The sequence below is a fragment of the Budorcas taxicolor genome, chromosome 18, assembly GCF_023091745.1.
Source record: "Budorcas taxicolor isolate Tak-1 chromosome 18, Takin1.1, whole genome shotgun sequence".
NCBI classification, from domain to species: Eukaryota; Metazoa; Chordata; class Mammalia; order Artiodactyla; family Bovidae; genus Budorcas; species Budorcas taxicolor.
The window spans coordinates 27,324,028-27,348,345 of record NC_068927.1 but is presented as its reverse complement, the minus strand read 5'-3'; the positions used below and the strand labels follow the sequence as shown (position 1 = coordinate 27,348,345).

Below are 24,318 nucleotides of genomic sequence, written 5' to 3'. Positions count from 1 at the left end.
AGGTCTGCCTCTCTAGTTCTCCATTCTCTCCTCCTTTCCCCTGCCGCCTGTGTGTGCACATCCGGTCTCCAGGGCTCCCTAACGGGCCCTGCCTCGCCAGACCCTCTTAAGTCCCCCCTTTTCTCTCTGCTATCAGTATCCCCATTCATTCACTCTCCTGCTTCAAGTGTCCCCATTCACCCCCCTCCTCCTGCAGACCCCCGGCTCTCCTTCCGGCCTCCCAGGATTTTCCCCTCGGGCCTCCACGCCTGTCCCGCCCCTCCCGAAGCTGAAGCTGGTCCCTCGGCCTTGCCTAACCCTCCCACTCCTCTCAGTACTGGCTCCAGCCTCCCTCCGCCCAGAGCCTTCTCCGTCGCATCCCGGCCTGGCCCCGCCTGGCTCGGCCCAGCCCAGGGCTCAACCTCCCCTCGCTGCCTCGCCCCTTCACCCCCTCGCCCACTCCACCTGCAGCTGCGGTTCGGGAGGCCGAGGCTCGGCTCCAGGCGCGACCCCCACTTGCCTCCATCCCCTGGCCTGATTGGCCGCTGCTTGACAACCGACCCTCACAACAAAACCTCCGGCTCAGAGCCCCTCCTTCCTCACTCCCAGCACCAATCAGCCGCCACGAGCGCGCCACCTCCCTTCTGGTATGACCAATAGAAGCAGGCGCTTCTGCCGCCTCTCCTAAGTGCCCGCCCTCTTTTCCTGAATTGGACTAATCACGAGGAAGGAGAATTCAAGAGCCGCCCCTAGGCCTCTAGTGAACCAATGCGAGCTTCCATTTTCTTGGTTCCGCCTCCGCCTCAAGCTTTCCCGTTCTTCCCCTTTCCATCTCTTTCACGAAAACTAGTTTGCACTTAAAATTTTTTTTCGAAACGCCCTCTTAGGGCGGCTACACCAATCGCTTTAGCAACCGTCCCAAATTGACCAATCACCAACCGTATTACTGGAAAACCAATTTCAGGATAGCCAATAGGAAGGGGACGTCAAGGAGCAGCGTGAAGCCGCGGACCTTCCATCTTGGATTGGGGTAAAACGGGGGACTAGGCCTTAGTCAGCACTTTGCCGAAACTGCTGTTTCTTCTTTTTCCTGGGGCTCGGTGCTGGCGTGCTCTGAGAACTTTGTTCCTCTTCTCTGGCTCGGACCCCGGCTTGAATCCCACCCAGGAGGCTTAGAGGGAAACCCAGTCTGATTCCGGGTCCGAATCAGTCTTGGAGCCCGTGCGTGCTACCCCCACGGCCTCGATGAATGGATGAGTGCGCTGCAGCTTGAGGGGGACCACCAGTTTGGATTTGGAACCCGATAAAGGCCGACTTCATTTGCGACTCGGGTGGGGTGGGCTTTGGGAAGAGCCGCTACCCACAGAAGTCAGAGGAGCAGAGGCAGGGGTCACACACATGTCTTGGGAGAAAGCCACTGGGATCTTGTTTAAAGGGATATAATGCTTATGAAGTCAGACCCGGGGTTAAGGCTGAGACAGCCATGTAGCTCTGGATCCGGTACATTTCAGAGCTTCCAGTTTCTTGTCTGCAAACTGAGGGTCTTGCACCCCCACCATGGCTGGGGTGGCCCAGCTCACAAAGTGGGAATGGCAAGCCTACGGTGTGTGCCCCAGAACTTGGCTTCTTGACGCTAGACTGCAAGAGACTGAATTCCAGCGCCTCTTATCAGCCACTAATTAGCCATGTGTGAAATGGGGATGCAGTTGCTGTATTAAATAAGATAAGGCTCTAAAGGTGGTCCCAGGCCACAGATAAAGAAGGGAAGGAGAAAAGGGCTGCTGCTGGAGTCTGTGAAACATGAGGTACACGTGGCAAATGGCAAGTGTTTATTTATAGGTAAATTAGGAAAAGCAGGAAAGTAGTGTGCCTGAGTGGATGGTCATTAGCTGGGCGTACGGAACATGAGGGCCAGGCTTTAGGGGAGGTTTCTTTCTCTGGCAGCTTTGCTGGGGCCTCAGGAGGGACTCAGAGGACCACAGGTGTAGGGGGTGAAGAGCATCAAACAAAGACTTTAAGTAACTCCACCAGGCGTGGGTCCTTGTAGAGCTTTTCCTCCAGAGCCAAGTACTTCAGTGGGGCCAGCTCCTTGTGTCTGAAATCAGAGGGAGGGGTTACAAAGCTGGTGCTTTGAGACTTCCCTGGTGGTCCAGTGGTTAAGAATCCTTCTTCCATTGCAGGGGACATGGGTTGGATCTCTGGTTGGGGAACTGAGAGCCCACATGCCACAGGGCAGTTAAGCCTGCGTGCCACAACCGCTTCTGCCTATGCACCGCAATGAGGACCCAGCACAACCAAAAAAACAAAAGCTGATGCTCCAACATCCTTGTGGGTCCTCTTGGCTCCCGCCACCCCTGCCTCCTCACCGACTGAGCCGCTGCTCCAGGATACGGATGCGGAACATGGCCTGAGAGCAGTAACTTAGGTATAAGTCTTCATCCTCAGGTGTCAGGGTCACCTGATTCTCCTGATACCACTGCTGCTTCTTCTGCAGCTCTTGAGTCTCCTGTGGGCACGGGGAAGGAGAGCAGGAGGGCTGACCCAGACTGCAGGCTGACCCCGCCCCTGCACAGGGCATCAGACAGCCCCACAAGGTCAGCCCCGTCACCCCTTCTCATAGAAGCCAGAGAAGCAGAGGCAGAAAACCTGGGGCCTTGTTTAGAGGGCTATATGTCCACAAGGACTTCCCAGGTGGCTCAGTGGTAAAGAATCAGCCTGCCAATAGAGGAGACGAGGGTTCGACTCCTGACTGGGGAAGATTGCCTGGAGAAGGAAATGGCAACCCACTCTAGTATTCTTGCCTGGGAAATCCCATGGACAGAGGACCCTGGTGGGCTGCACAGTCCATGGGGTTAGAAAGAGTCAGATACAACTTAGCGACTAAACAACAACATGTCCACGAGGTTAGAGCAGGAGTCAGGACTGAGAGCCACGTGACTCTGGTCAAAGTACATTTTCAGAGCTTCCAATCTGTCATCTGCAAAATGAGGTCATTGCACTCACCCCCACCCGCACCACCATAGAGCCGTTTGTGAAGATTAAATAAGATAATGCAGGGGAACTACACGGTGTGTACCTGACCAACAGAAATGGGTCAAAAACTATAGGAGTTGTTATAATGCTCCAGCCAGCCAGCCATCCACCCCTCCATCCCTCTGTTCACTCATCCACCTCTCCATCCACCCTTCAACCCAATAAACAAGGATGAGGAAGGACAGCTTGGTCCTTTGGACACACCAGGCACTGACCTCCTTCCCCTCCACCCGTTAGTCCCTCACAAGTCTATGAGATGGTGAGCCAACAGCCCTGGGCTAGTTTTCCGGTGGAGGATGCCGAGGTCCCCACCCCTGCCAGGGCCCCGGCTGCACCTTTTCAAACCGGGCCTGGATGAGGTTGGCTTTGTCAATGAGCCGCTGCTTGAAGTCATTGAGGCACTCCTCCTTGAGGCGCACGGCCTGCCAGCGCGTGAGCTTCTCCCCAGGCGGGAGCTGGGCCAGGAACGGGGCCAGGTAGTCCAGCTGGGCCTCCACCTGTCGCAGGTGCTCCTCGTGTAGCACGCGCTCCTGTAAGGGGACCGAGGGTCGGCTGGACCAGCAGGGGCCGCAGACACCCCCCAGACAGCTCTATGGAGATATGACCACACAGAACCGGGCCCCAAACCCTCTGTGCTTGAGGCCTCAGAGGGCTCTGTGCTGTCTCCTGAGTTCATGGTTATTGGTGACAGCCAACTCTGGTGTCTGTGAGTTCACACGTCTCCACTCGAGCCTCAGTACATACCTATCACTCAGCAGATGCTCACTCGATAAATGGTAATAAAGCGTCGTTGTTAATGATGTTAAAAACTGCTGGTGAGTTCCTTCTTTCCCTTCTACCCTCAGGCCTTCATTATGTCCTGTGTTGACCGCCAGAGCCCAGTGAAGCTGGAGATGTGGTGGCGGACATCCCCACCTCTGGGGGTCTGAGAACCAGACCTCAGGTGCCCAGTCCTGTCTTGGCCAACCTCATCTATTTTTTTTTTAAAGAAATCTCCACTTGGTTGGTGAAGGGGATTTTGAAGCTGGCCTCAAAAAAACCAAGCTAGGTCTTGCAACCAGAGTGGGTAATGTGAAGGCCCTCTGTGCAGGCGCCAGAGAGCTCAGGCCCGTGGCCAGAGCCCGCTTGCTGGTGCTACCAGCCCAAGCCACAACCTCCAGGGAAGCCCCCAGCTGGAGGTCTAGGCTTGGCCATAGGTGGTATCCGGGGACCTGGCCTGTATCCTGAGCACGTGTTGGGGCATGATCCAGGGAAATGGTCAGCTCACAGCAAACAGGACCACTGCGGTGTCAATAACTTCATCACCTCTAAAGGGCGTTCCCCCCCACCCCAGAATCTCTATCAACCTCAGTACCCTGGAGGTTGGGGCGGGGGGGGGTGGTCGGTAGGGGAGGGGTCCGGGGGAAGCCAGGGAGTAGGGCTCACCATGGCCTCCCGGTACTCCTTGCTCTTCTCGTTGCGCTTGGTGTCATAGATGGAGATGGTCAGTGTGTGTGCCTCCTCCTCCTCCTCCCGAAGCTTCAGGATCTCTAGCACCTGAGTTGGGAAGTGGGGGCAGACATGGTTGAAACACCCCCACCCCTGCTACCTGCCATCTGGCCCCTCTCCCGCAGAACACCCGACCTCCAGCTCTGACTCCCAGGCTTGATGTCTGGACAGCTTCTCCTCGTTCTTCAGCTTCATCATGGCCTTGTACTGGTAGAGAAGCTTCTTGGTGTGCTCCATTGGCTCCACCTGGAACAACCGCCACAGTGACTTGGAGAAGCAGCGGCAACCGCTGGGGTTGTGGGCAGATTCTGGAGCCAGATCTCTTGGGTTCAAATCTTCCCCTGCCATTTTCTAGCTGTGTGACCTCCAGCCAGTTGCTTCGCCTCTCTCGATCTGTTGTATCTCTAAAAGCACAACTAGCAACAGAAGAGAAACCGGAGACTCAGAGGGGCCAAGGAATGTGCCAGCAAAGTCAGGACTGGAACTAGGAAAGCCAGCCCCGTGGAGGTGTTGAGATCTGTCACAGCCTTGGTGCAGGATGGAAAAGGAGACGATTTTCAGAGGAGCTCAAAGAGTATTATTCCCAGATGGGAGGTCTTGATTTTCCCAGGGGCAAAGATGAATTTCCAGGCTGGGTACCAGGGCCTTCCACCCCCGTTCTCCCAGGTCCCCAAGACAGCGTGTAGGGCCCCAGGCCTCTCTCTTCACTCCACCCCATCCTGCCCATGCCCGCCAGACTCCCGAGCCCACCTCGAAGCTGATACACATGTCGGGGGTCATGATGATCTTGTTGCCCTTGCTGTCCACCTCCATGCGCCGCAGGAACTCGCGCTTGTTGGCCGTGATGTGGTCCGAGCGGCAGTGATAGCGCAGCTGAATGCGCTCCTCCGCGATCAGAAACACTCGCTCGGCCACGTCCTCGTCCGCAGGCTTCGCAGGGTTGCGGAAGAATCGCTCTGTGATTTTCTGGGACACCAGAAAATACGGAGGAGGCGGGGTGGAAAAGGGGAACTTCTGTGCCTGCCCTGAGGACAGGCGTAAAGGACCCTCAGGGACGCTGGGGTCTGGGGTTATTTGGGGGGCGGGGTTCATGTAGAACAGCCCCTCCCAGCTAGACAGTGGCTCTCAAGGCCCCAGGGGTTCTCAGTGCCCAGCGCTCCAGCCCTGTGTGGTGCGCCATTTCTTCTCTAGCTCCTTCTGCCAGACTCTGGTTGCCCACCTCCAGAGACGGGAAGCTCACCACCTCTCCAGGCAGCCTGCTCTATCACTTGACAATGCTTACTGCTAAAAAGAGCTTCTTTGGTGTGCAGAAGTTAAATATAGGTGTAAAATAACTTGTGATGATATGGAGGAGAAAGCCGCACAATTTAAGTGAAAAGGGTGATATAGGAATTCTGCACGCGTGCACACACACACACATACACATCTTTGAAAAGACTCTCAAAATCCAGTCTATTAATATGTGATAATAGCTGAGAGATGGCATTCTGAGATATTTTTTACTTTTTATAATTTTACATATTTTCTAAGTGTTTAGTCAAGAGTGCGTATACACACACACAAGGACATAATATCTCGGTGGCCCAGTGGCTGATGTCTGGCATCAGACAGACCCGAGATGGTGTGTTTAGTAAAACAGGAAATGTCACTCAGTAAAGAAGGCTCCCTGGAGTCGGGGCTCCTCCCCTTCAGGGTAACCTTGGCCCACCAGTGTAGGCAGGCATCCCATCCCCATGCCCAGCAGGTACTTACCACCATGGGCCGGGGGTTTGACTCTGCGCTGTTCAAAGCCAGCTTCTTCATCCGGGGCCCGAAATTGACCTGGCGGTAGGAGAGGAAGTCCGGCCGTCCGTGGTAGTACTCTGTCATCGTCTTGGGCGTCTCCTCCCGCTTGATCAGGCCGTCCACGCGGGCCGTTTCGTAAAACTCCATGACACGGTCCATCTCAGGTTGCATGGACTTGTAGGAGTGCACTGCGGGGAGGGGGTGGCCGGGGGCGGGCGGGGCGACGCCTAGGTGAGCACCTGGAGCCCCTGGCTTCATAACCCGACCCCAGGCCCTGGGGAGAAGCCTCATGTATGACGTCACCAATGCCCTAGAGCTAGGTGTTTAGGCTGCTTCCAGCTTTTTTGTTATTATAATCAACACCATGATGAACATCTGTTTGATGTATGTTTCCTTCTTGCCTGCTATTTGTGCAACAGAACTGCTGGTCAAAAAACATACATAATTGAAAGCTATCATTGATTATTTTGCCCAACTGCTCCCCAGAAAAGTTGTGCCAATTTGCTGTCCTACCAGGAATGAAGGGGAGTTTCTTGCTTACACGTGGTAGGGCCATTTTTTCATTTTTGCCAACTGAAGGGTTGTAGGTTGGTCCCTTCTTGATTTTCTTTCTTTCTTTCCCCTTCCCTTCCCGTCCCTCCCCTCCCCTTCCTGTCTCACTCAACCAAGTGAGATTGGACATGTTTTTAGATGTATATTGACCCTATGTTTTTCTTTTGTGAATTCTTGGATTGGGTTGTTAATTCCCTCCCAGGATATGTCCTTCCCTGCTTCCCAGCCTCCTGGGCTCGCCACCACATCCGCACTGCCACACTTCTGCCCCCTGCATTGCCCTTGTGGGGGTGCTTGTTGGTTTTCTTGTAGGCATCCTAACCCCTGTAAACGTGGCCACAATGGGTACCTGATCCCAACCACAGCATGGGCAGCAGCCCTGCTTTACCTTTCCTGGAGGAACACTTGTCACATTTCCTTAGATTTTCTGTGCTTCCTCTGACCTCCCACACATCTGCTTTGCTTGGGGAGGCAGGGGCTATTTCGGTTGCTTGCCACCCAAGAACCCTGGCAATAAGGATGCTGGTTCCTCCCACCATGCATCAGCTGCTGTGGAGGCTGCTCTAAGGAGCACATGAGGCCCCCACCCTGGGCTCTTAGCTGGCCTAGTGATGGGGTCCACGCACTGCGCAGTGCCTGGGGGTGGCCTGGCTTGAAGTAGTCGACATTCAAGCCCGTGATCTTGTTTATGTGCTTCAGCTCCAACATGTCCTCCCTGTTCTGGTACCACTCCTTCACCTCCAAAGTCTTGGTACCTGTGGGGCCCGATCAGTGTCTGAAGCAGCCAGGCCAGGTCCCCCAGCTGCTGTCCCACCACTCCCAGCACACAGAGCACACCAGCATGGCCCACACTCACATGGATAGGGGTGGTGACATGACCGAGGTCACGTAACATGTTGGGGAACCCAGCTCTTCTGCCCCCTCCCCAGCCCCCACCCCCCCACCCCACCCCCCCACCCCCCCCCCCCCGCCCCACCCCACAGCTAGAGCTGCCTTACACTCCAGGTCCTCGTAGGTGGTGAGGCGGCACACGAGGCCGTTGTTGTTGAGGTACGGGGCCCACTTCTCCAGCTTCGCCCTCTTGTACTGTATCACCTTCTTCCCGTTTGGGCAGCGGGTCTCGAACGCTGAGGACACAGAGTGGGCTGGGGTCTTTCCTCCCCAGGCTGGGGGAAGGGAAGGCCAGCCTCACCAGCCGCTCTTCAGCCTCTGTTCACTGTGCTGTTTGCTCAGCTCCTCCAGCCCCCCAGCCCACTCCAAGGAGGCAGAGGGGACAAGTCACGAGGGCGGCTCCTGCCCTGGAGGATATCTCAGCTTGAGCCTGACCACACCGCACTCTTCCAGACCTCGGCTGGAAACACCATCCCCTCCTGCCCTTACTGTGCTGACTTCTTCCGATTCCTTAAAACTTAGCTTAGATGAGCCTTCCTCCCAGAAGCCCTTTCTGCCCACCCACTCCCAGCCTCCAACCCCCAGTTCCCATGACACCCTCTCCAGCCCTTCCCGCCCTGATGAGACAGCCTAGGTCCTCCCCGTGGGTCCAGGCACTCCCAGATGGAAATCTCAGCAATCAGCAGAGGCTGGCACGGGGCACAAGCATGCTCTGCCCCCCCGCTTTCCCTGCCCCCCCCTCCCCCCGGGTACTGTGCGTAGTCTCCTCCTGGCAGAGTGGGCTGAGGGAGGGGAACAGCACCTGCCACACTCCATCACCCTGGGTCTGGTAACTGAGCCCTGTCCTGTGTGCCAGACTAGGGTCAGGCCCCCGGCCGCAGAGCTGAGCGTGTATGTGGGAAGGAAGAGATGAAGAGGGTGAAGCAGGAAACATGGGGCCGGGGTTTGGAAATGAGGGGCCGAGGCAGCCTCTGCAGGCATCCTGCCACCACAGATGCCCCCAAAGGCCCAGAGATGCTGTACCTTCCGGGGAGATCTCAATCGGCTCCACCCACGAGGGCGGCATGTCGAAGCTCTTATCCTCATCCTCCTTGCCCTGTTGGGAGAGGTGGGGGTGGGGTGGGTAGTTCTGATTAGGACTGGGCCTTCTGATCAGGGCTGACTTATGGGCAGGTCAGAGCTGCTCCCTCACCCCCCAGGGCCAAGCCCCCCAAGGTGGCTTGTCAGCTCCCTCAGGGGTGCTAGAGATCTGACCTGGTATGACCTGAGATGGGGGGAGGAGGAGGAGCAGCTCCACCCCTCTACCCACCTGGCACCTGGCGAGGACAGCCACGCCCTGTCCTGTGTGACCCCCCGCTCCACCCCACCCCCAACTTCCCGCAGAGGCAGGAGACAAAGCCACAGGCCTTTCATTAGAAGAGGGGCTTCTGGAGTCGGGTGGGCCCAAGTCCCACCCTCCATCCAACACCAGCTCAGGCAAAGTCCCTTAGTGGCTCTGCGTCTCAGTTTTCTAACTGCTTGGGAGGATTGACTGATAAATGCACATAAGGGTTTGGGACACTGCTGGCCGAGGGGTCTAAGGTGCTGCGTTCAGGTCGTAGTCTCCCCTGGAGGCGTGGGTTGGAATTCCACTTCTGACAGTATTCTAGCTTTCCTCCCCTGGTGGCTCAGACGGTAAAGCGTCTGTCTACAATGCGGAAGACCCGGGTTCGTGCCCTGGATCAGGAAGATCCCCTGGAGAAGGAAATGGCAATCCCCTCCAGTACTATTGCCTGGAAAATCTCACGGACAGAGGAGCTTGGTAGGCTACAGTCTATGGGGTCGCAAAGAGTCGGACACGACTGAACAACTTCACTTTCACTTTCTGGTTGACCTTACTGTTTTTATTTCTCTTTGAGCCTAGTTTCCCCATCTGGCAAATAAGGCCTAGTCTAGGCAAATGAACTCTCTGATGATACCGAAGGCCACAGCTAGCAGGAAGAGATTTCCCACGTTCACTGCACTCATGAGGCCTTTTTCTGCTGTGAACTCTCTGATGACGAAGAAGGCTCGAACTGCTAATAAAACATTTTCTACAGTCACTGCACTTATAAGGTCTTTCTTCAGTGTGAACTCTCTGATGATTGAGAAGGCTCATCCTAGCAATAAAAGATTTCCCACGTTCACTGCACTCATAAAGCCTGTCTCCACTGTGAATTCTCTGATGATACCGAAGGCCAGAGTTAGCAGTAAAAGATTTCCCACATTCACTGCACTCATAAGACTTTTCTCCAGTGTGGATTTTCCTACCGGAACCGAGGAGGTGCATTTGATTAAAGGAGGTCCCATAGTTACTGCCCTTATATGGCACTTCCCCTCTGTGAACTTTCTGATGATAACGGATGCCAGCCAGAGTTATAAAAGATTTTCCACATACATTACAGGCATAAGGGCTTTCTCCTGTGTGAATTCTCTGATGTCTATGGAAATTGAAGTTGTTGATGAAAGATTTCCCACATTCATTGCAGGTAGAAGGCCTTTCTCCAGGGTGAATTCTTTGATGTACATAGAAAGAGGATTTATGGGTGAAACATTTTTCACATTGAATGCATTCACTTATAAGGCCTTTCTCCAGTATGACTTCTCTGATGTTCAATTTAAAAACGATACAAATGAATACATATGCGAAACAGAAACAAACTCAGGTTAAGGGCTTCACTGGGGGCTCATTGATAAAGAACCTGCCTGCAATGCAGGAGATGTGGGCTCGCTCCTGGGTCAGGATGATCCCCTGGAGGAGGAAATGGCAACCCAGTCCAGTATTTTTGCCTGGAGAATCCCATGGACAGAGGAGCCTGGCAGGCTACAGTCCATGGGGTCGCAAAGAGTCAGACACAACTTAGCAACTGCATTGGACAAGTGATCTTCAGGTTAGGTAATCACAGAAACTTGGCATAAGATTTTCTCAGTTTGAAACTTCTCCATGAATGGATACATGTAAATGCATGGCTGAGTCCCTTTGCTGTTCACCTGAAACTATCACAACATTGTTAATCAGCTATACTCCAATATAAAATAAAAAATTAAAAAACCCAAACCCAAACCAAAACTCTTCTTGCCAAATTGCTCAGACTTCTGACACCCACTTGGCCTGTCTGTTCTCATTTTGACGCCTGCAGGGGGCGCCAGTAGTCCAGGATTTATTGCACAGGAGAGGAGGCTCTCTGGTCTCCAGGGAGAAGACGCTGAGAACACTCAACACCACTTCTAGGTGGGTCTACACGTCTGTCCAAGCACTTCACACCGGTGGTCTCACTTGTCCTCATGCAGCCCCAGGAGGCCGAAAAGAACTGCCTTTGAGAACCCAGACTTGGGAGCCAGACTGTCAAATCCCAAGTCAAATCCCAGCTCTATCACTTATTGGCTGTGTAACTTTGGGTCAGTTATTTCATCCTCTGTGTGTAAGCCTTCCTGTCAGTAAAATGGGGCAATAATAATCACTAGTACCCATCACACCAGGTAGCTGTGAAGATATTGGCAAGTTAAACACCTACTGGCACTTAGAAGGGCTTCCCTGGTGGCTTAGATGGTAAAGAATCTGCCTGCAATGCAAGAGACCCGGGTTCAGTCTCTGGGTCGGGAAGATCCCAACCCACTCCAGTACTGTTGCCCGGAAAATCCCATGGACAGAGAAGTCTGGCGGGCTACAGCCCATGGGGCGGCAGAGTCAGATACGACTGAGACTAACACTATCGCTTTCACAGCACTTAGAAAGGGCCACATGAGTGTTACCTATGGGCTGACTTGTATCCCCCCAAAACTCATATGTCCTAGTACCCAGAACCCCAGAATGTGACTATATTTGGAGACAGGATCTTTAAAGAGGTATCAAAGTTAAACTGAGGTCCTTCGGTTGAGCCCTAATCCAATACTACTGGTGACCTTATAGGAAGAGATGAGGACACAGACGCACACAGAGGAAACAGTGTGAGCACCTGGGGGTGGGCATCCCTACAAGCTGAGGGGAATCCAACCCTGCTGACAGCTCGACTTCCAGTCTCTAGGGCTGTGAGAAAAGAAATTTCTACTGTTTAAGCCGCCTAGTCTGTGTTATGGCAACTTTGGCAAACGAATACCCCAGTTACTACTACCACGATGTAACTGACCCCATTCCCCCATTTTACACGCAGATGGTGAAAGTGAAGCTTCCACCAGTTCGGAAGTTTGCCCAAGATGTCAGAGCCAGGAGTGAAGGCATCTGGGCCTCTGGCTTCCACTCACAGGGCCTCATGCAGACCTGCCTGGATTGCCCCTGAGTAGGAGATCAGAGATGACCAGGTCAGTGACCTTCAGAAAGGCTGATAGGCGGGACAAGAAAGGTCTGGAAGTGCGTGTGGAGGGTCATGGTGACCACGCAGGAGAGGCCTGGATGTGAGGGATGGGTTCTGGGGCTCCCCAGGTTTGTGGAGAGGGTCTTCTCACCCTACTCCAAAGGGCAGGGCAACCCCTGAACAGGGTGTGGGCTGTGCGTGTGGGGGCTGGGCAGGAGGCCTGAATGCAAGTCCCAGCCTTTCCCTGCACCATTTGGGGGTCCCGGGCAGGTCGCTGGACCTGTCTGGGCCTCAGTCTGCCCATCTGTAAAATGAGGGCATGGTCCAGGCCCTTCTGCTTCAAGGAATCTATAAGTGGTCTATCTGAACTGCTCCCCCTGCCCTAGACACATACCTGTGGGGGGAAGTGTGTCAGGCTGGCCTGAAGCAAGACAGGGTGTCAAGTCCCCCCAACTCCACGGAGGCTCACCAAGTTTTCCACATCGTCATCATCATTCATCCCCTCGTCCTCCTCCTCGGTCAGGGACAGGAAAGGCTTGTCGGTCCCCAAAAGCAGGTACTCCCACCTCACAGGGTCTCCCAGGTCGAAGACCAACTCCTGATGGAGAAAGGGGTCGCTGAGCACACCCCACAGCCAGTGCACCCCCCTCCTGCTCCACAGGGGCAGGGAGCGGGCGGGGAACCGCCAAGCCCAGGGTGAGAAGACACCCCGCTGGGTCTCAGAGGGGCCAGAATGTGGCTCTAGGCTGCCTCTGAGAGTCCTCGCCTGCCCTCCTCATCCCCACCAGGGGATGGAGGCCCTGGGGAGGCTGGGACTGCCTTCCCGTGTTGGTCTCAGGGTGAGAGACTCGAAAACTCTCTGGCCTGGGATAGGCCTGGATGTGGAGCTCATTTGGCACTGTCCTTACAGGAAGAGATGAGGTGTCACTGTATAGCAAAGACCGGTTCAAGAAATAGAACATTATCCACACTCCCAGAAAGTCCCGTGGTATCCAGTTACCACCTCCCTCCAAACATGTGCGCATATTTTTTAACTTCTGTAAATGGCACTGAGGTTTTGGGTTTTGTTTTGGCTGCACTGGGTCTTCATTGCCCCAGGGCGATGAAGGGATCTTCATTGCAGTGAAGTGATCCCAGGGCATATGGGATCTTAGTTCCCCATCAGAGATCAACCCCACATCCCCTGCATTTGAAAGGGATTCTCAACCACAGTACCACCAGGGAAGTCCTGGCACTGAGCTTTTATACATAAATATGTATGGAAGTTCACTGAGCTGGATGTGTAGGAAAAGTGCATTTTTCTGCATGTATATTGCACTTCAATACAATGTTTTTCAAAAATCAATTGAACTAACAATCCACATTTTATAAGGATACAGAAACTAAAAGAGTGACAATAATCGTACTGGAATGATTATGTATGGGCAAAGCAGTAGCCCTGGGTACTCCAGGAAAAGTCCAAAGCCCCCTTGGCTGGTGGCCAGCTCTCCCCACTGGCCACACCCACCCTCCCCCACTGTGCCTGCCACACCCGCCCAGGCCCGCCCAGCACCTTGCAGCAGTTCCAACAATCCTGCATGTTGACCCAGTAGTTCTTGTGATTCCAAAGGCTCTCAATTCCCAGGAAGTGATCGTCCTGGGTGCTGTAGCTACGTGCAGTGAATGGGTCAATGAAAAAGCTCTCAGGCACCTCGCGTTTCCCCGACAACACCAGGACCCAGGAATGCACACGAAGGCCGTGCAGGGGGTCGGTCTTTGCATTTTCCTGCTCCTGCACGGGAAAGGTGGGTGACCTCGAGGCAAATGGATGGGAAGGGGATCATCAGGGGTCCAAACATCTCCCTGGGGCTGAGGAACTGGCAAAAAAACCCAATTTTGATCCACACTGCATCTCTGGTTGACTTTGTGACCTTGAGGAGATCACCCCACCTCTGAACCTGTTTTCTTATAGATAAAATGGGAGGATCTAGCTCGACCTGTGGTTTCTAACTTGACCTTTTGGAGCTCTGGAGTATCTGGGATTTTTGGCTTTCTGTGTTGTGATTCTGGGTGAGAAAGATAGAGGGACACCATATGGCTTCCCTATCTGCATCCCTCTGGGAAAAGGGTCACTGTGCCAAGTTCATTGTTGCATCCCCAGGGTCTACTGCACCCCACAGTAGACCCTGAATAAATACTGTGTGGAAGGAAAGACAAGAAGGGAGGGAAGTAAAGTAGATGAGAGGATGATGAGAGTGTGGGTGGATAGGAGGAGAGATGGAAGGATGGGAGAGAGGATGGTGGGAGGATGGATGGGAGAGTGGATGGGAGGGTGGGGGGGAAGGTGGGAGGGAGGGTGGATGGGAGGTTGGTGGGAGGGTGGATGGGAGGGTGGATGGGAGGATGGATGGGAGGGTGGATGGGAGGATGGATGGGAGAGTGGATGGGAGGGTGGGGGGGAAGGTGGGAGGGAGGGTGGATGGGAGTGTGGTGGGAGGGTGGGTGGGAGGTTGGTGGGAGGGTGGATGGGAGGATGGATGGGAGAGTGGATGGGAGGGTGGGGGGGAAGGTGGGAGGGAGGGTGGATGGGAGGTTGGTGGGAGGGTGGATGGGAGGGTGGATGGGAGGCTGGTGGGCGGATGGATGGGAGGATGGATGGGAGGGTGGATGGGAGAGTGGATGGGAGGGTGGATGGGAGGTTGGTGGGAGGGTGGTGGGAGGATGGTGGGAGGAAGGTGGGAAGGTGAATGGGAGGATGGGTGTAGAGTGTATGCAGGTGTATCTTCAGTGAGCTTCTGGTCTGGAACAGGGACACCAGAAGTGCACACCACACAATGAACTGGCCCAGGCAGCACAGCTCTAGTATTAGCATCTGGCTGACCACCACTGGGATTCCCGCATGGCTGGGCGGAAGTGGGGTTGTTTGGAAGAGGGAGGAAGGGATTTGAACCTGGGGGCCCATAAACACGTCCCTTCGTGACCTTGGTCTCTTTCCCCATTCCTAGCAGCCCCTTCTCTGGAGCCGAGTTCTTGGCTTGAGGGCTGAGGATGGTGGACCCACCAAGAGGCGTGCCTCCTCCTGCTTCCGCCGATTCTCCTCCTCAGCCTTAATTGCCTCCTGCCTCTTCATCTCCTGTTCCTGCTCAAACCTGCTGGTCAGGTCCCTGGGTGGTTTGATGGCGTACTTCTTAGGGGGTGCCTTTTCCTCCTCCTTGACTGTCTGTCACGAGACAAGAGGAAAAGGATCGGCAGCCACGCAAACTATTGCTCCTGGGGTCTGCAGGCTCTCTGACCCCAAACACAGAAAGAGCCTCAGCTCCAGACCTGTGACTGTGGGCACGTCCTCCCATCTCCCTAGCCGCAGCCTCTTCTACAAAATTCAGTGAGAACCTTTTCCCCAGGCTTGATCTGCCAAATGGAGACAGGACAATGCCTGTATGAGTTGCCCATCCAGGCCAGAGCTCAGGAGGTGTGACTTCTGTTCTTTGTCCTCCACGGCCTAGACTAGCTACGATCTGGATCTGATTTAGAAAAAGGGGCAAATTGTCGAGAATCAGGTTTTCCAGGTTTTACCACTGCAGGGCTTCATATGTTGACTTGAAGTGAGAGTTTCCTGGGCTCGGAAAAAGAACAAAGCCTCTGTGTGTGTGTGTGTGCGCACGCGCGTGTGTGCATGAGTGTGTGTACAGAAATGTGTGCTAGGTGGACAGAAAATGTCCAGGAAAAGACAGCACAGAAGCTGCAGAATGGGGACCTGATATAAGGGAGAAATGGCGAATCTCCACCATTCATGATCAGACAGACTGGGCCTCAGCCCCCAGGGACCCATTTACCAGTTGTGTGACTTTGGTCACAAAAACTATTTCATCTCAACACACTCACATGTAAAACACAAGAGCAATCATTCCTACCACACAGTGCTCTTGAGAGGAGCAACCAAGTCAAGAAACGTGTAAGTGGTTTATAGACCGGAATGTTCTCAGCACCCATTAGCTATTGATATCAATTTCATAATTAAATTTTTGGCTGAGCTAAGAGGCCTGTATATGAGTTTATGGGCCTTTGGAGCCAAAAGCAGTGATGGAGCTTTTTTTGTTCCATCTTTCCTGGGGAGCTGGGGCTGGGAGAGCAGGCTGGGCTCTCACCAGGTACCTCCCTCTCCTTCTCCACCAGGAACATCCCCGGGGGCCCCAGTTGCTCACAAAGGTATAACACAGGTGCATCATGCTGGTTGCCTCAGGTCCCTGGATCTCCTGCCCCAAGCTGCAGATACCCATGGGGCCTTGACCCTGGGTAAGGCCAGGGTCATGAATCAATCCAGTCCATGAAAAGCATTATCTGCCTGTGCATGCATGCTAAATCGCTTCAGTCGTGTCTGACTCTTTGCGACCCTATGGACCGTAGCCTGCCAGGCTCCTCTGTCCATGGGATTCTCCAGGCAAGAATACGGAGTCGGTTGCCATGCCCTCCTCCAGGGGATATTTCCAACCCAGGGACTGAGCCCACATCTCTTATGTCTCCTCCATTGGCAGGTGGGTTCTTACTAGAGCCGCCTGAGAAGTCCTTTCTGCCTGTAGTGTGGCTATTTTCGAAATGCGCAGAGATGCTTTAATGATTCCTACAATTAAATTCACTTGAAAGTGTTCTGAGTGTTCACAGCTGCCTCGGGCCATTGTGGTGTGTGCTCAGTCCGCATGTATAAAAGCACCACCACTGCCTGCTGTGGTTTGCTGGAGGTTTGGTGAAATTTTGTGCTGTTAAAAAAGGGATCTTTTTACATGAAGGGGGAAAAAAAAAGACAGAACTACATGTCTGTTCATTTGTCTGCTTTTTCCTTATATGAAAATGACTGGATGGATTTTTATCATGTGCACAGGCTAAATTTGGAAGAATTTGGCTGAAGATAGCCGCCATGTGGCATTCACTAATGTGGGGAACACAGTAGCTGAAGCTGAGTGACAACAAGTGGAGAGGAGCAGCCAGTTTGGAGGAGTGGGCTGTGTGCATGAAGATGCCAAGGGGACAGAAATCATCAGTGGTTTGATTTCGGTGAGCGCAGGTGTCCCAGTTGTAAAGCGCAGCGGCAGGGACAGGCTGCTGTAAGGATAGCGTGTCTCATGTGATGTTGAGGGCAGCAGGGGCCCGGCTGTACCTCCTTGGGCTTCATGGTGAGTGGGCACACCTCCCGAGTTAGGTCCATGTGGCACAGGTCCTGCGAGCCGTAGCCGTTGACACAGTAGGCATCGTAGCCGGCGCCGATGAGCATGGAGCAGAGCAGCGTGCTGAAGTCGAAGCAGTTCCCCTTCTGGTACTTGAGCACAGTGGTCGAGGAGTAGAGGTACAAGGGCTGGGCACAGCAGGCTGGTCAGTACAGCCGCCCCCTGCCCCTCGCCAGTCTCCCCAGGGCTGGGCACCAGGGCCAGTGTGCAGGCTCGACCCCAGTGGGGCTCCTCCCCTTTGCTGGGTTAGGGAGCCTGCTAAGAATGGGGTGAAAACCACAGCCCCTGTGTCCAGAAAGTGCAATCCACATTTGCCTGTAATTCCAAAGGGCCATGGACTCCTTCCTGATGGGAAAGACCATCTGGATGTTGAGGCTTCTGGCCTGAGGATCTTTGATTGGGTGGTCTATGGTTTTATTCCAAAGTTACCCTTACCTCCTACCTCTGTCTCCCTCTTCTCTTTCTCCACTGTGTACATATCCCCTTTTCTCTCCCTCCTTCCCACCCTCCATTCTTAAAGAGATTAAGCTGGTCAGAACCCCAAAAATGTGGCCTTGAAACGTGGGTAGCTAATCCCCTTCTCTCCTTTTCCACCTCCTAAAGTCCTAAAAAGAAGACTCTGAAAGCCAAAGGAGGCAAAGGAGTCAAAGAGGTGGGATTTCAGAGATCAAGCATGCTGTGTGACCTCAGGCAAGTGGCTGTCTCTTTCTGGGCCTGTTCCTAGCCTCACTCCCAGCCAGGGGGTCGGTGAGGGGTTCGGCCCCGACAGACTCATAGACTGTGGCCCGAGGCTGGCCAAGCCTCCTTCTCCTGACCTGCCTGGTTTCCCATCTCTGGCTTCGTGGCCTAAGGATGCAGCCTCAGGTGGTACTTACAGGTTTGAGGGGGTCGGGCAAAGGCACCATGGACAGGAAGTCGGAGATGAACTGGGCGCAGGTGTCCCAGTTGTAGAGCTCAGGGTAGGGCATCAGTGTGGGCCGGATGGTTGTGCTCACGAACTTCTGCAAAGGGAGAGACCACAGGCCCTGGGGCAATGTGCCACTTGGGAGGAAACCACGGTGCTCCGAGGAAGCTGGAGACCTCAGGATGGGGTTGGGGGTGGCTCTCTAGGCCTCTCTGGGCCTCAGGTTCCTACTCAGGACCTTGGGAGTTGGAGGAAGGGATTCCCTCAAGGCCCTTCTTGCCCAGATCTAGCATAATCCTGTGCTAGTGATGTGCTCACTACTGCGTCATCACCACAACCCCACTCAGCGCCGCTCAGTCCTGCATCACCTCCCTGACCCCCAGCACCTCTGTGAGGCAGGTCCCGCTGACGGGTGAGGAAGCCGAGGCTCTGAGAGGTGAGCTGACTTGTTCAGGTTCACAATCAGTAGCACAGTCGGGCCTGTCTGGCTCTAGACCGCTGCCCAGCGTCGGGGAGCTAGTGCTTCCATGGCCTTTGAGGGGCAGCTCTGCTGCCCTGGGGCCAGGAGCCAGGCCTCTGGGGTCTCCTTCTCTGTGAATTCGAGGAAGGTTTCACCAGCACCAGATCACACATGGCCCCACGTAAGGGGCAGCCCCCGCTGATGGCTGTAGCAGAAATGCAGGTCCGGGGTTACCAGATCCAGGAAAGAGGAGACTAGGGATCTGGGTGGGAACAGTTGAGTTCCAAGTGCTGGCAGCTAACACAAGGGTACATCAGCAGGTGGGCCAGATCAAACGGTCTGCAAGCCCCTGTCAGCCTATGTAGGGGCTGCCGCATTGTAACTTCGCATTCATCTTCTACCGTTCCCTATACAGGTGGGGAAACTGAGGCCCAGTGAGAATCAGGGACATGCCCTGGGTCCCAGGGTGGGAAGGGAAGAGGCCAGCACTCGGGTCCTGGCCCGTTTTGTCTTATATCTCTGCCTTTCTCTGCACAGGGCTGGCCTCGTGGGCATGGGGGCTCCAAGCCACCCCAGGGATGACGCACACTGGGCCTGCTGGGGCCTGTGGGCGTTTGAGTTTATATGCTGCCCGCCCCCACCCTCCAGGAGAGGGCTGTGCTTGGCCCGCCTCCCTCCCTCTGTGCTCTGGCCCCGGCCCTGCCCTCTACCACCCAGTCTTACAGGCACTTCGCATTCGTTCAGCGGATGCAGGAAGAGGGGCACCCGGTCCGGGCACAGGTGGCTGTACTGGCGGGAGAAGTTGTCAGCCACCTGCAGCAGGTGCTCCTCCTTGAGCGTGTTGCTTTGGTAGGAAAGGGGCAGCTTGGAGGTGTCGATAGTGTCCTTGGTGAAGGTCCTGTGTCCACAAGAGGGTGGTATCAGCCTGCGTGGGTTTGGGCCTGGCACACAGGGAGCCCTCCGTCTACCTTAGCTGCCACCGGCTCTACTCCGTCCTCATTTAATCCTCGTAACTACTTAGGAGGGAAATGTCTTTTTATCAGCTGCTCTTTTATTTTTTTAATCTATTCTTAATTGGAGGATAATCGCTTTACTATGTTGTGTTGATTTCTGCTGTACAACAACCATAAGGATACATAGGTCCCATCCCTCTTGAACCTCCCTCCCCTCTCCATCATCCCACCCCTCTAGGCTGTCACCGAGCACTGGGTTGATCAGCTGCCCATTTAAACAGATGAGGGAAATGATGCAGAGAGGCTGAGTGGCTTGCCCAAGGTCGCACAGTTAGGGAGAGGCAGAGTGGAGACTGGGCCCAGACAGCCTGAAAGCCTGGTCCTCACTCTAACCGCCTCCTTGTAGGTCCCCGTGCTGCCTCCCAGCCCCGGCATCACCATTCGGACCTGCTCTCTCTCTCTGCCCAGCCTTGGTCTGACCCCGCCAGGGTGGCTGGGCCAAAGCCCCCTCCCTCCCCATCCCTGACACTCACAAGAGCTTCTCCGGGACAGAGACCTCGATCTCTGACAGCTTCCTCTCCAGGTCTCTGAGCATCTCCTGCGTCATGGTGGTTTCCCCTCTCCGCACCTCCATCGGCCTCTTTGTTTTCTCTCCCCTCTCGGCCCGCTCAGCTGCTGCTTCTCGCTCCGCCGCCTCTTCCTCCTCCACTTTCTCCTTCAGGACCTCCATTCTGGCGTGTCTCTGACTGTCTAGAGAGGAGGTCGCTGCAGGAGGGTTAAATGCACTCAGAATGGCCAGTTTCAGGCCAGAATGGAGTCAATGACACCACCTGTGTCCTTGGGTGGTGCTTTGATGTGCTTTAGAATTTAGGGGTCCCCAGCCTCCAGGATCTAATGTCTGATGATCTGAGGTGGAGCTGATGTCATAATAATAGAAATAAATTACACAATAAATGTAATGTCCTTGAATCATCCTGAAACCACTTCCCTCCACCCCTGGTTCATGAAAAAATTGCCTTCCATGAAACTGGTCCCTGGTGTCAGAAGGGTTGGGGACTGCTGGTTTAGGTCACAAAGGGAGGAGGCAAAACCCACTTAAACGTCCTTTCCATCAGAGAGAAAGTCTCCACATGGTGCAAGTACACCTGTAACACCTTTCTGACATTTGCAGATTTCCCCTTGAAGCAGAGATGTCGCAGGTCACACGTTGAGACTATTGTCAGGGCAGGAGCAGGTAGCTGAGACTTATTAACCTTGCTTTGCTTTTTGTATATTTATTCCGCCAGTTACTTTCTCATTCTGGCTGCTGCTGCTGCTGCTAAGTCGCTTCAGTCGTGTCCAACTCTGTGCGACCCCATAGACAGCAGCCCACCAGGCTCCCCCGTCCCTGGGATTCTCCAGGCAAGAACACTGGAGTGGGTTGCCATTTCCTTCTCCAATGCATGAAGGTGAAAAGTGAAAGTGAAGTCGCTCAGTCGTGTCCGATTTCGCGACCATATGGACTGCAGCCCACCAGGCTCCTCCGTCTATGGGATTTTCCAGGCAAGAGTGCTGGAGTGGGTTGCCGTTGCCTTCTCCAAGTATTATGAAGTTTCCTATTAAATATATTTATGAAGTCCAGTAAGTCTAAATTCAAAGAAACTTATTCATAATTATCTCTTAGACCTCTTAGATATGACACCTATATGCTCAGTCACGAAGTTGCTAACAGGGCTGGTTCCCAGTGCCTCACGAGACTGGGTGGCACCATGGTTGGCAACACTGGAGACAAGCAGTTGTTGTTTCCCAAGCCAGGTGTTGAACCTGTGTCTCCTATGTCTCCTGCATTAGCAGGCGGATTCTTTACCTCTGGCGCCATTCATAACAGCAAGGAAGAAAAAAAAAAGAGGTAACATCACCAAACTTGGAACACAGAGAGGGCAAGAATGGGGCTGCCTCTAAGGCACCTGAATAAGGGGCAGGCGTCAGTGACACAGCCTACAGTCTTCTGGCCAAGCCGTTGCGTGATCTCTCAGGATGGAGGACCTTTGTGGGGGCTGGTGGGGGGTGGATGGACACTGAAATGCCTTATATGCTCATGCGCCCTAGGGAAGGCCTTGTCTGCAGCCAGAGAGCCCAGCCTCACTACAGTGGACCAAAGATCCTGTCCCCTTATAATTCCCGAAGTGATAACACCAGGCACATCTTTTTCTTTTTCTTTTCTTTTCTGTTTCAGCAAGGCTGGGTGACCCCCTGGATGACTCCCTGATGGGGAGTCTTTCTGGTCACCAGAAAGACCAAGCCATGGCTGGAAGCTTGGAATTTCCAGCCCCTCCTCCATTCTCCAGAGACGAGAGAAGAGTAGAAATGGGCTCAATAATTGATCAAGCCTCTGTGAGGAAGCTTCCATAAGACTCTCAGCAGTAGGATGTGCAGAGAGCCTCCAGGTTGGAAAGGCAATGTCCTCTTCGGGGACAGAAGCTCCTGCACTCAGGACCTTCACAGACCTCCCCAGACCTCGCAGTATGTACCTCTTCACCTGCCTGGCCATCTGTGTCCTCCACCGTGTCCTTTAATAAACTGGTAAATGTAATGAGGTGTTTCCCTGAGTTCTCTGTGCCTCTCTAGCAAATAAATAGAACCCAAGAGAGGGGTCATGGGAACCCCCAATCGGTAGCCACATTGAACAGAAGTTGTGGGTAGCCCGGGACTGACTACTTGCTTGCTATTGGCATCTGGAGTGAGTGGGAAGAGTCTGTGGCACTGAGCCTTTAACCTGTAGGATCTGATGCCACTCCAAGGAGGTAGTGTCAGAATTGAGTTGAATTGTAGGACACCCAAGTGGTGTCATGGAGCATTTCTTAGGACTTCCCTGGTGGTCGAGTGGTTAAGAATCCTCCTTGCAATGCAGGGGACGTCGGTTTGATCCCTGGTCAGGGAACTAAGATCCCACATGCAGTGGAGCAACTAAGCCCATTCCTCAAAACTACTGAGCCCACGCGTCACGACTAGGGAGTCCTCGAGCTGCAAAGAAAGATCCCACAGGATGCAATGTAGATCTGTGTGTGATGCAACTAAGAACTGAGGCAGCCAAATACATAAATGAATATTTTAAAGAGGAATTACTCAGTGAGGGGAAAACCCACATATTTGGTAACCAGAAGTGTCAGAAGCAAAGGGTTTTGTCTGAGAAGTAAAGGAGACGCACAGAAGGTGGAAGACTGAGTTTTTCCATTACAGACCCTATGAGGCAGATACTGTTATGATACCCACTTTTCAGAGGAGAACACTGAGGCCTAGAGAGGTTAAGTGCTTGGCCTAAAGTCACAGAACTAGTAAGGAGCAGAAATATACATGAACCTGTATATTTCTGGCTCTGAAATCCATGCATTTAAGGGCCTAATAAAATGTAAAAAATACTAGAAGGAATGGATGGTTTAGTGGAGGGGGAGTGAGTAAGGAAAGACATAGGAGGGGAGGAGGTCAAGATGTCAGTGGGCAGCCACTGAAATGGGCTCTGAGCCAAGGTCACAGAACACATCATCAGAGGTGCTGAGCCAGGACTTGCAACGCTTATTCCCTGCATCAGCCTGCCCCGTCAGCTAAAGCACAGTTTGGGGAAGGCAGTCCCGCCTTAAAGTTCCTCCAACTCTGTGCCCAGCAGCGCTCCCCACCCCACAAGCCCTTCCCTGAGTCTTTCTCCCCAGCAACAACCTCCTCTTCACCATCACATACACACACACACACACACACTGAAAACTTCTCCAGAAAGTCTGGGGTTGACAGGCCCCAGGCAGAAGAATCCCCCTTACCACCAGAGCCCGCGCCCTTGCCCTCCTCCCTGCCAGGTGGGGTTCAGCCAGCCCACACCCCAGCTCCCATCTCACCCTTGAGGACAGCCCGTACCATCTGTTAGCCTGTCTCCATGGTAACAGCTTTCCAGGCCGAGGGCAGGTCCTGGGAGAGGAGGCTTCTGGGAAATGTAGTCTTTTATCACTAACCGGGTCTGGGTCCAGGAGACCCACTGCAGCATGTCCCTCAGCCAGCGGTGGGCTGGAACCAGCTCATGTGCCAGTCTGCAAGAGCTGATGGTTAAAGCTTTAGGAATGTTTGTGAACCCACTGATGAACACAGTGATTAGTAAAATTTAAATTATAAAAACATACAAGTAAATAGACTATACTAAAAGCAGAGGTAAGAAGTACTCAAAACTCATCACTTCCTAATTATTTTACTGCATTTTATTGTTATCTAAGCTCCAGAGGTTATTTATCCCTATTGTTATCTATAGGATGAAAATAGTATGTAAGGGTAAGCTGCTCTGCATCTTCTTCCAACTCTGTTCAGTGATGTCACATAGGTAGCTTAAAATGGTCCATGAGCTTACTTATACCACAGAGACTGGCAAATGCCGCAGAAAAGGACTTTTTCTCTCTTCACGCGTGCTAAGTCGCTTCAGCCGTGTCTGACTCTTGGCGACCCTGTGGACTGTAGCCTGCTAGGCTCCTCTGCCCATGGGATTCTCCAGGCAAGAATACTAGAGATTTCTCTCATCAAGTGTTGTTAAACATTTACCAGGACAGCACTGCTTCTGCTTGCATGCTCAGTATGGCCTTCATCAAACAGATAGAAAGCAGTGTGGGTCCTGGCATGGCCGCCTGTCATTGTGGACAGAGTCAGGCTGCCCAAGTCCTGGTTCTAGTCGAGGCTGGACCACTGATTTAGTATAAATCTCATGGCACAGGGAAAACTTACTTGTTAAGTTAGTGGCCCATGAAATTGCTTA

At 53.6% G+C, this 24,318-nt stretch overlaps 1 protein-coding gene across 1 annotated transcript; it reads right to left on the bottom strand.

Annotated features, from left to right (window-relative positions):
* Positions 1 to 1,980: 1,980 nt before the first annotated feature.
* Positions 1,981 to 23,441, bottom strand: DRC7 (dynein regulatory complex subunit 7). Its single transcript, XM_052656548.1, has 18 exons — positions 23,420 to 23,441; positions 20,087 to 20,318; positions 19,324 to 19,498; positions 18,112 to 18,237; positions 17,170 to 17,364; positions 15,079 to 15,237; positions 13,591 to 13,809; positions 12,508 to 12,636; positions 8,752 to 8,824; positions 7,836 to 7,964; positions 7,464 to 7,592; positions 6,253 to 6,473; positions 5,251 to 5,466; positions 4,636 to 4,746; positions 4,438 to 4,548; positions 3,348 to 3,542; positions 2,346 to 2,485; positions 1,981 to 2,074 (listed from the first exon to the last, which is right to left on the bottom strand). Exons 1-18 carry the CDS (start codon positions 23,439 to 23,441, stop codon positions 1,981 to 1,983), a joined length of 2,676 nt encoding a protein of 891 aa, XP_052512508.1.
* Positions 23,442 to 24,318: the final 877 nt, after the last annotated feature.

Coding starts and splice junctions, on each gene's coding strand:
- DRC7 (XM_052656548.1), bottom strand. CDS start 23,441: ATGGTACGGGCTGTCCTCAAGG. Junction 19,499..20,086: donor TCTGTCCCGGAGAAGCTCTT/GTGAGTGTCAGG, acceptor TTGTGGACACAG/GACCTTCACCAAGGACACTA. Junction 6,474..7,463: donor CCACCCCCAGGCACTGCGCA/GTGCGTGGACCC, acceptor CCCTCCCCGCAG/TGCACTCCTACAAGTCCATG.